This window comes from Sander lucioperca, chromosome 18 (genome assembly GCF_008315115.2).
Source record: "Sander lucioperca isolate FBNREF2018 chromosome 18, SLUC_FBN_1.2, whole genome shotgun sequence".
Taxonomy (NCBI): domain Eukaryota; kingdom Metazoa; phylum Chordata; class Actinopteri; order Perciformes; family Percidae; genus Sander; species Sander lucioperca.
This window is the reverse complement of record NC_050190.1, coordinates 23,241,211-23,253,117: the sequence shown is the minus strand read 5'-3', so window position 1 is coordinate 23,253,117 and position 11,907 is coordinate 23,241,211. Positions and strand designations below refer to the sequence as shown.

Here is an 11,907-nt window from a genome sequence, read left to right as displayed (position 1 = left end):
ATGCTGTCGGAAATATTGCGACTACACAGCCGAGCTTATATATATAAGGTAGTTCTCGAAACTCGGTAATAAATGGATGGATGGATATGGATGCTGGTCTTCTATGGATGCTGGTCTTCTATGGATGCTGGTCTTCTATGGATGCTGGTCTTCTATGGATGCTGGTCTTTGGATCGTTCCAAATATAAAAAAAAAGATCAGCTGGTCACCGGGCCTTTGCCTTTCGCGCACCCTCCCTCTGGAATGGTCTCCCATCCAACGTTAGGGAGGCAGGTTCAGTGGATATTTTTAAATCAAGACTTAAAACAATTCTTTATTCAAAGTATTATGGACATGTTTAAAATCCATAACTTTTGAACCATTGTTTTTTTTTTATCATTATCATTCGTTGTCTTATTTCATGTCTTAACAATTTTAACCTGTGATATTCCATTTATATTCCTTTTTGTGTTGTTGATTTTATATTTTATATTTAATTCCGCCTTTTATATTGATTAAATTGTAAATTTTCAATTTCTGTTTTTTTCTGTTTTCTGAAGTGTTCTGAGACCATGGTCCATGGTGATAATTCACTATAAATAACAATAAATTGAATAAATTGAAATTGAATAAACTAGGAAATCAACATGTATATTTACTAAAGTACTGTACAATTTTGAGGAACTACTGTATCTGAGTATTTCCATTGTATGCTACTACTTTATACTCACACAACAATTCAGAGGCAAATACTATAGCCTACATTTATCTTCACTACATTATTTTAAAGCTTCAGTTACTATTTACTTAGCAGATTCAGATTGTTAATACATAATATGATTTCTGCTGCAGTAGTAGCACATTATACCAAGCTTTTTTATTTATTCATTACATGGGCGATTTTGTTTGAGCAGTGTATTATAGTCAAAGAAAGGAGCTTTCTATGAGTACGCGAACGCCGCACATGATGGTGCGCATGTCCTGTCATATGACTCCGGAGAAAAAGAGGCGCTGCTCATTTCTCCCACATGAGTGCAGCATTTACCCTTCACCCAGACCTCCCCCTCACCCCCCTTCCCCCTCTCCTCGGTATTTTACATGAAGACAGACTTCTGGATATTTCATAGTGTTTATAAGAGATGCTCTGAAATCTGAGCCTCTAGCATTGGATTTGCTGTGTAATTCCCCAAGTTTTATGGTTTAAACCACAAAAGCCTGTTCAAGGTGACTGCAAAGACACTGGGCAGACAATGTATCAACTGACAATGTCTAAAAAGCAAATGTTCTTTTCCCCCTATTTTCTTTGTTGGCTCACCTACAGCCTAATACCTACAAGCTGAACATTTTGTAACAACTCCAAATTTGCACAAAGGGATGCTCCAGAGCTGCCCTCACCAAACTGCCTTTGGTGACTGAATGGTGCACAGCTTTCTCTGCCCATGTATCTTTTATAGAGTCTACATAGCATGCATTATTCAGCAATAACACATGGTCCATCTGGACTCCTGTGAGTGTGTGCCTATGCATAGGTGTGTGGTCCATAGTTAACTTTCCTGCTGTGCAATTTTACCATTTCACGCCACACCCAACCGTGCTTGAAGAGCTCAGAATTAGTATTTTCTCTGTAATTACAACGAAGGTATAAAGTGAGTGTGTTTTACGTAGGATGGTAAGGATGTGTGTGTGAGCAAGCGAGCGAGCGAGAGAGAGAGAGAGAGAGAGAGAGAGAGAGAGGTGGAAGGAAGTAGGGAAGATAAAGAAAAAGAAAGTAGTGAGAGTAAGAGAGATAGATTAAGTGAATGTGTAATAGTTACTACAGATGGCACGTTCAGGATCAAGCTCTTTCATCATGCCGTTCCTCATTAATAGAGATGGGAGCGCTGCCCTAATTCCATAATTCCTGAATCATGCCAGTTAGTTGAATACGAGGAGGCAAACGTACAGGGGAGAGAGGAGAATAGATTAGCCTATAGCCTGATAATGTGTCTGTGAGAGCAGGAAATCATCAGACGAAGAGACAGAAAGAAAGAGGAAAAGAACGCAGAGGGGTCGCCATCTGTATTTCCTGGCTTTCCTTTTTGGTTGTTGCCAAAACCAACATCATACAGGCCAAATTTATTCTCGCCAATTATTCCCCCACGTGAATGCCTGCCAATGAAAATAGTTGAAATAATCAAGTGATTAATAATATCTAGAATAGAATACATGGGGATATAATAGTGTGTACTGTACTGTACGTACATGTGTGTCAGTGACATAGCCCAGATCACTAGTTTCCCATGATTTCAACGAGCACATCTGTTCAATTCTGGCTCTGTTCCAGTCGTATCACTCACATCCATCAATCCTCTCAAGGATTGAAACATGGGAAGGTTTTTGAGGCCTTGCTTGATCAGGCTTAATTTTATGTTACGCTAATTCTGCTGGTACCTGATACTTGTCAGGACAAAGAATTGGCTGACCAAGCGTGCATTTCAATTTTAAGGGATAATTTCATTCCCTCGTCTCCTTTTCACTGGAATCTACTCTTTCTCCGTTTGAATTGAGCTCCCATATAAAGCAATTTGATGGAAACCAGAGACATCGATAGCCATTAGACGCTTTGCACAGGAGGGCCAAACATGGCAGGCCAAAGCTCATCTATTATTCATGTACTTCAGTTTTCCCTAAAAACAACATTTCTGATATTCTTTTTGCACCATGCTGCCAAAAGAGGCGAGTCAGTGGTTTCAAATAACGTTTTTAAAACCGGACTGATAAATGTTTCAAGCTAGCAGTGGCCCATACAAGGGGGGGGAGGGGAGTGTCTATTGTCTATTTGTCTATTCATGTCCGGATCTGGAAAAATCCTATTGAGCTCAAAGAGGAGAGGAAACATTTCATGTTCTTTCTTTTTTTTAAAGACATTTAGTCTTTAGGCATCACCAAGGACACCTGGCTTTTGATAGACATGTGAATTGTGGCACAATGTAAAAATGCTATTACAAGTAAAAGTACTTCATTAAAAATTCTACTTAAGTGCAACTACAAAAAATACGGAGGAATAAAAAGTAAAAGTACTCGTTCTGGTTCTAGTTTTAACTTTTTTATACAGTCCAGTGGTTCCCAGACTGGTCATGAGATGATTAACGAGGTAAGAAAGAGGAAAAGTTCTGCAACACAAATTTGCATTCATTTCTTTCTCTAATCTTTGCTTTTTTTTATGAAGTAATGGATCATTTTACCTCTTTGGGCCTCAAACACTTATTTAAATTAAACCATGTGAGCAGTTTAGAGGGGGTGTCTGTCTTTGGTTCAACTCCTTACAACTCATAAGCCGAGTTTCCGTCCAAATGTAGGACAAATGTTAACCAAATTTCCAGAAAATCGGCAGAAGAAAATACAATTTAATGCGCATTTCCATCCACTACTGTTATGCAAATATTAGGAGTTATGTGCATCAAGATAAACAGCTGATGGTGCTAATACTCTAGTTGGGTGCCATCAACTGTTACCCCTCAGCCAAGCATAAAAAAGTTTTTTGTGTGCGATATTTTGACCTTTATTCTCAAATTGTGCATGGGAACACATTAATAGATATCTGAATGGGATGGGGCCCCCAACTAGACACAGTTTTTTTGTAAGGGGTCACAATCCCAAAACATTTGGGAACCACTGGTTAAATCTTTTATATAAGCTTATCATATGCAGTTTTTTTAGTAAAATCGGAAAAGTAACTATTGACTATAGCTATAAAATAAATGTACTGGAGCAGAAATATAAAGTCTCACATACATGTACATCGAAATTGCACATACGTACACTACTTGAGTAAATGCTCTTGGTTACTTTCCATCAGTGGAAGGCCCCACTGCTGGAAATGTGATGGAAACAGGAGAAGAAAGGCTATCAAGCTATTCAGTCTCCATGTTGTCAGCAGTTCAGATTAGCTGTCACATCGCTGAGGGAGAAACAGCTGAAGATTGGAGAGGGTGATTTCATCTGAATAATTTCATGCTTTGACTGGCAGTGCTCAATGCTTACTGTCCCAAGACTTTGACGTCAGAGGAAGATAGACTGAGAAAAATAAAGACCCAGGTGCAGTCTAATACATGAATACAATCATCTGCCCTTTTGGGTGGGGACCATCAAATGAAAATTAATTCACATTTCTACTGAAGAAATTCCACTCACTTGGCTTGTTTTTCAAGTAGACAAAAAGACAATCTTTATTTGTGTGTTTCTCTCCTTGCTCTGACTTCTGTGTTTACTTTTGACTGACTGACTTTAATGACTGAGGTCAGCACCCACAAAAACACCACAAACAGAAAAGGAGACAAACTCATACATGACGCTCAGACCTGGAGGCATCCTACCACTACCAACCATGGATCACAAACCAGAGAAGAAGAACGATAGAAGGACAGCATCAGTGGAATAGAAGAAGAGAAAACATTTTTTTTTTAATCTTCCACAGGCTATACCCCATCACTGCATCCCACACAGGAGTAATTAACAGTGATTTTAAATGCTACAAAAATAAGATGAAACAGCGAAGGAAGTGCTTCCTCTTGTTTGTGTTTTTTTGTGTGTATCTTTGTACATGTGTGTATGTGCATGCCATGTCTTTGTAAATGTTTAGATCTGCATTTGCTTTTCTACATGTCTGTATGTGTGTGTGTGTGTGTGTGTGTGTGTGTGTGTGTGTGTGTGTGTGTATCTGTACACTGGTCGTCATGTTTGTGTTTTTATCTGTGTGTGTGTTCACAGTGCTTACTCATTATGTTCACTTCCCAACATTAAAGAAGTCTCAGTCCCATGATACACACCAACTTTCCCTCCTCCTCTGCTCCCTCTCTCTTTGTGCTGTTCCCTTTATAGTCATGTCCATGAATGCTCCCAAAATCTCAGAGGAACCGTCCCATTATCAAAGACTGTGTGTGTGTGTGTGTGTGTGTATGTGTGTATGTGTGTGTGTGTGTGTGTGTGTGTGTGTGTGTGTGTGTGTGTGCATGCACATGTGTGTTTTTGTGCTGCTACCACACACACCTCGCCTCATTTGCCACAGTCTATGCGCTTCCCTTATTGGTTTAACCCTCAGACCCAGGACCAGGTTCAGTCAGTATTTACGTCCATTGTGATCTGGCCTGGGCTCCGAGGGCTGATTTCCAGTCAGTTTCACCCTGTGGGTCCATTTATCTCCCGGCCCAAGCTAATCCATCAGCGGCTGAAAGCCAGACAGGAGAAATCGTGTGAGGGGAGAGGGCTGAATTTTCCTTTTGATGTCGGAAAAAGTCTCAGGGAGAGCAAGAGAGCGGTAGCGGGGTGTTTCTGATTTGCCCCATGAAAAAATATATCATCATTACAAACGAGATTGATCTGAAGGTTTCACAGTGGTCATGCAACTTGAGTGTCGCCTCCTTTTTGTCACCTGTCCTCCATTCATCCTTACTTCACTCTTCTCCTGCCCGCCCCACACATCCCTCCAAATCCCCGACCCGTTCATCCTGCCAGTCCGAGAGAAGGTACTGTAAGTGACCACAGTCATAATAATACAGAAAGACAAAGAGGTGGGTGACCAGTGGTACATTCATACATGAGAAAGTCATGGTTCCAAAAGTCACCCGACCTAATCGACATTAGAGAGTGCTGAAGACGCCTGTGCTGGCCAGGCTGTGATAAATGCTTTGTTTAGAAACATGAATAAGACAGAACACATTCCACCTGAAAATATACACCTCACCAAACCCACCCAGAACACCCCCCTGCACACACCCCACCCTCCCACTAAAACAGGCTATGATTATACTTGTCATTTTAATGTGATATTAAAGCTTCTCATAAAAAAAAAAAAAAAAAAATCCAACTATGGTTTTTATATCACATTGCTGTGAATCTACACTGGGTCTGAAAATATCAACACATATAACATTACATTTCCCATATGGCCATATTTATTTTTATCTGTTTCCCTTTCTTTTCTGCACAGGCCGGGTCACTTTTCTCCTCTCCATCTCTACAGTTTTGCTGTTCTACTCGTTGCAGTTGGAACTGGTCCAGGTAGTATAGAATTCCAATTAAAATGCAAGCTTGGCCACTTCCAATTCTTGGTTTGACGATGGGATAGCAATGTGAGAAAAAAATTCAATTTTTGTGCATTCAGGCCTATCGCTTAATGCATCCTGCCATGATTGGATGATAAGAATTGCACTGGAACGACAAGTTTAATCATAGCCGCGGCTACATCTACCCCATCAGTGGCCAAGAGTCAATCAACAAATCAAAAGGACCCCCCTGATATGAGTGCAGAGACATTTCCCTTGTGTTTTTCAGCTGAGAGGTGCTGTTCCACCCAGAATTTGGGGATCAGAGATGAAGAGCAGTTTCCCAGACAGCTCAAGACCCAACCCTTTCAGCCAGGGCTGGAAACGGTGTCTGTAGCTGGCCCATGGAGGGGGCTGGCAGGGAGGGGGTGGGGTTGGGGGTTGGGGGGGGGGGGGTGTTGGTCGTATAGAGGTGGAGGTGGGAGGGGCGGGGGGGGGGGGGTTGTTGGTCGTATAGAGGTGGAGGTGGGAGGGGCGAGAGGGGGGGGATACGGAGACGGAGACAGAGGGCTTCCCTGAGGGGTGGTGGATTTAGAGGGACAGCCAGCCCAGCCCAGCGACCCTGGGTGGGAGCTCCAGGAGGAGGGGGAGAGGGGTCACAGCCAGGAGAAGAGTCCCAGGAGCAGTGAGGCCAGAACAGCTAACAGGGTCATGGACCCTGGCCTCCAGCTTGGACCTCCATCAGTCAGGAAGGGCTCCGGAGAATCATATCCCGACCCATCTGAAACGAAAAGAAGAGAGAAACGACAAAACATCTGAACTGAGAGGACAGACACACAGACAGATACAAAGACAAGACAATCTAAAACAAAGTGAATGGAGAAGGGAGTGGATTTATAGAAAGACAAAGGGTGAACAAGTGGAACAATTATGGGGATGTGTAAATTGAGCGACAAAGCACAAAACTCTCACCCTTCAAAAGCCAAGGAAAGGCAAAGAGAAGACGGCAGAGAGGTATGAGAAGAGGAAAGAGGGAGGAGGAGAAGACGACAGCAACTGAGCTCTGCAGGGGGTTTAACCAACCTAATTACAGTTTAATCACAGATACTCCGAATCTGGAGCAGCTGACACACACACACACACACACACACACACACACACACACACACTCTCTCTCTCTCTCTCTCTCTCTCTCTCACACGTGCAACCGCTCATAGCTCACTCTAGTGACAATATTTCACAGATGAGATGGAAGTTGCAATGTCAGACACAGCACAAAGATGAGATGCAGCAATGACAGAATAAAAGAATGTATGTTGTTTCAGTAATTATGGAGGAGGAGAGAATTTCCTTCCCCCTTAGCAAAAGATGGAATCATCTGAGTCTGGAAAGCTGCGAAGGCCGATTCTCATCCTTTTTCGAAGATCTTCAAAGCCGTGTCATTATCTAAGGAGGTGTGTTACTACCCAGGTTTGATTCTTTAGTCAGGCTTAGGTAGAAAACTCATGAGGTAGAACTGGCCTTTGAAAAAGACGTACAGGTAGATTATCAAGATAACGCAAGTGCAGTGAAATGCCTGCCGCAATCTGCTCCCGGTGTATGTCAATCTTTTGAGTTATTTTTAAAACGGCACTATCATAGGCCAACATGGCGCACTTGTGTGAGCACTGCGTCCTGTCTGCACCGATCTATGAGGGAGCTATTTTCAACAGAGTATATCTTATCAGGCTGCATGCTATTTGGAAAAAAAGGTATTATGTGGCGAGTAAGTCATGCTTCATCTTTTACCACAAGGCTGATGCATAAGGAGAATTTTATTAAGAATTATGAAGTGTCTATTATTAGATTAGACTTCTACAGTATATGCGATGGGTTTATTATTAGATTGCTCTCTTGTTTCTTATGAGCAAATCTAGCCAGTAGAGTGATGTGAAGGCTTGGTAACATTTTTAGAGAGCACTTTCAGCTGGCTCTGTTCTCTTTTTACAAGGACAGAAGGTCTCTCTCACACCCAGGGTGATGTGATGTGATTTGATGTGAAGTGCGTATGCCACTTTGTGCTTGTGTGCATGCGCCTGTGCACACTTGTGTGTGCTTCTATGTGTGAATGTGTCAGAATCCTGGTCAGAATGTGAGTGTGTGTGTGTGTGTGTGTGTGTGTGTGTGTGTGTGTGTGTGTGTGTGTGTGTGTGTGTGTGTGTTTTCAGGGTGTGTAAAGGTGTTAAAGTGTTGCCTGGCTGGCCTGTGAATCAGAGCAGAGAGTGTTGCCGGGGCATTCTATCAGACTCCTTATTCCCCCCCTAATTTTACTTTGATAGCCAATCTGGACCTTTGCGTGTGTGTGGCAATGTGTGTGAGAGTGTGTGTAGAGTGTGACTTACCTGGAGGTCTGACATACACCTTCAGCTTTAGACATGCTCGCCCCACATGGTTTGGGTGAGGAGACGCTGTAAAAAGCAGAGAGGTTAAAAGAGTATAATTAGTATTTGATAACATTTAATAAACGTTGTAATGTCTCAGAGCGCTATAAAGCCTTATTATTAGATGGTGGGGAGTTTACAGAGACAGTACTGTAACCACGGCATTTTTAGACCTGTTTTTAAATTATGTATGTCTTCAGTAGGAATGAATGTAGGTCAGATTTTGGGCTTGAGATAGGATAACCAGAAAGTATTGAGAGACAGAGTAAAATATTGGTTTTGGGCTTTTCATGGTATTTGTTTACAATAAGAAAATATAGAATAACACCAGCTAAATGCCTTTATCCATTCAGTTGATGTTTTAATTTAGTGGCGCCTGTTCTCAAAACTAATTTAAAATTATGCAAATTACCAAATACCAGCTGACACAGTGAACCTGGGGCTTTCAGGGCCTGTCAGGAGTGTGACTGGAGGGTCATAGGTTGGATTCTCACACCGGAAAGACACCAAACCTCAATTTAACCCCAATTATTTTAAAACATATTTATGGGATGGCAGTGAGAAACACTGACGATACATAATAAGGTAATAACATAGATACAGCGGAAATGATTATACTGCAGACTTTGTTCACTGGAGGATGTCTTTTGCCAGAAACAAGTATGTCTGTGGGCTTTAATGCTGGCTTCTTTTTACATGAACATGCAGATTTTTGTACACATTTCTTGTTCACTTACAGCAACGTAAAACACACCTACATTACTGTAATTAGCTTGAAACAAAAACGTAAATCAAGGGTATGCATTATAAAAAAAGGAACATATTTTTTTTTATGTAAGTTAACACTCATTTGTTATGATTTGACATGAACTTAGTCATTAATGCAGCCTATTTCTTTCTTGATGACATTTATTCCTTCAAGCAGTTGGAGAATTGTGTTATGTTATGTCCTTTTAAGTTGTATTTTAAGCCATGCTCCCAAGCTTGTGAGTTCCCGTTAACATACTGAGCACTTCAGGCAATGTAAGCAAGTCTGAGAGGGATCAACCCGCACACTGGGATTCAGTCACACTCACATTCATACCTAAGGGAAATACCGGCTCTCGAATCGACCTGACTTGAATGTCTTGGAATGGGGAAGGAAATCCATGTAAATTCCCCACAGACGCAGGTCCTTCTTGCTGCGAGGTGACAGAGTGTTAACCACTGAGCCACCGTGCTGCACTGGCTGAATGCCAAAAAAATATGAGAAAAATGTTTTAAAGTTACTGTGATACAAACTTCAAAGTAAAGTAAATTAAATTGAATCTGGGTTTTTAGTCCCACCTTGCTCTGATGTGAAATAGAGCTGGAGACCTTAAAGCAGATGGTGACCAACTCTCTGACTGCTCGAGCATGCAGACGTGCGTGCGCACACACACACACACACACACACACACACACACACACACACACACACACACACACACACACACACACACACACACACACACACACACACACACACACACACGAGGATGAGCAAAAGTGCACACACGCTGGTGCTTGCAGAAGTGTGCGTGGAGACCTATTGGCCTTCTCCCTTGAGGAAGTCCGCATAGCCAAAGCCCAGAGCGACCCTGGAGAGGACCATCATCAAGATCCACAGCGCACAGGAAATAAATCTGACCCTTCCTCTGCCCTCTCCTCCCTCTCTTTCTGCCCACAACTCCTCCCTCCATCCATCCTTCTCTCTGCCCTTCACCTCTTTTACCCTTTCATGCCTTCCCTGTAGCCCACTTCCTTTGCCTCAAATTTCTTCAAATCATCCACCTAACCTCCTTACAGTGCCCAGTAAGTGGTCCCCTATAAAGCCCGCCAGCTTTGTATCAGGCTTTCTCTCCTGTTGTGTGTCTTTGTTTAGGGGTTCCCTACTGAGTCAATGACAAATGGCAACATTTCAGGGAGAAACGACTAGAAGTGGAAAAACACATATCACACCCCCCCCCCCCCCCCCCCCCCCCCCCCATACACACACTGCCCTTTTCTCCATGCCCTCCACATTTTTTCACTTTTGTCATTTTTTTAAAAGTCTTATCGGCTCGCCCGGAGCCTCCGTTTCCCAGCACATCCACAAGCCAACGTCTCCTGAAAACCCCATTGAAAATCACTCAACCTCATCAGATGGCAGCTGGGAGAAGTAAGGGGTGGAGCAGACCTGTCAACATGTCAACCACATGACAAATACACACACCAACATGCACACATGGGCTCACACTCACACAGGTCTGGCCACAAATCACCATCAAAGATCAATGTTTTTTACTACGTGGAGTATCTGCAGAGAGGAATCTCACACACACACACACGCGCACGCACGCACGCACACACACACACACACACACACACACACACACACACACACACACACACACACACACACACACACACACACACACACACACACACAGTCATCGGTGCTGGTTAGTTTAAAAATATGAAAATGCCGTGTGTGTGTGTGTGTGCACGTGAGAGACAAAAACGTGTGTGGTTGTCAGTCAAGATGATGGACATGGCCTTTCACGGACTCACAATCGCTTGACAACTGACCCCACAACCAGCCCTCCCCCCTACAATACATACACACACACACACACACACACACACACACACACACACACACACACACTCCAATCTTGTGGAATACACATTCCCCTCAGGGGTCCCAGAAACACAATACTAGAGTCAGCAACTATACAACTCTGGAGGGGCCCTGTCCATCCTTACATGAGACTGAAAACAAAAGAGTGTGCGTTTGTGTGTGTGCCGACTGGGAAAAGTGCAGTAGGACATTGGGTGGCTGTTATCTTCGCCTCTTTAGCTCTCTGACTCTCGCCTGCTGTGTCTTTCTGACAGCATAGACAACAGACTGGGGCAAAGAAATATTTGCAGATACTCAGCGCTCATTATTAAAAGTTACTCTATAAACAAATAGTGTTGGAGGAAACATTACTTTCATCTTATTTTTCACAGTAATTTAGTAGTGTAGCCATTAGTTTTCAGTTATTGCATACATTATAAAATTGTGGTGCTGCATTAGAAATGAAATCTAAACACAGTAATGCTACAACAAATTGAATTTAAACCTGTTTTCAATATCTGTGAAGCTATCTTTTTTATTATATTTCTTTGCCTCCACTGTCTGAACAAGGAGAATATCACTGTCAGGTCAGAATCTGTCCAAGGGCAAAAAACTCCATCAAGAAATATGTCGCACTTGCATGCCGACCTGAAACTGATGGCAGCAGACCCTCATCCCATTACGGGTCATGGTGAGAATGCATCATCACCTACTAAAAAGGTTAAGGTCAATTTTCAGCCGGCTGTGCAGCGGGAACAAATGGAGAAATGAAGAGATCGGTGCTGGGTTTGGGTAGTGGCAGAAATGCTGCTATAGAATCATTGTCCATGTAAAAATTCTGAACAAGATACCAATGACAGGTCAG

The 11,907-nt window shown here is 42.6% G+C and overlaps 1 protein-coding gene across 2 annotated transcripts in view; it reads right to left on the bottom strand.

Moving 5' to 3' along the window:
* Positions 1–4,160: 4,160 nt before the first annotated feature.
* Positions 4,161–11,907, bottom strand: part of efna2a (ephrin-A2a) — an 84,042-nt gene continuing 76,295 nt past the window's right edge. The window contains exons 3-4 of one of the 2 annotated variants that reach the window (XM_031309718.2): positions 8,384–8,449; positions 4,161–6,783 (exon numbers count right to left, since the gene is read on the bottom strand). In XM_031309718.2, the coding sequence (XP_031165578.1) occupies positions 6,659–6,783; positions 8,384–8,449 (191 nt within the window). In that variant the 3' untranslated portion in view covers positions 4,161–6,658. The remainder of the gene's footprint in view (positions 6,784–8,383; positions 8,450–11,907) is intronic. The other variant, XM_031309719.2, reaches the window with a different exon arrangement.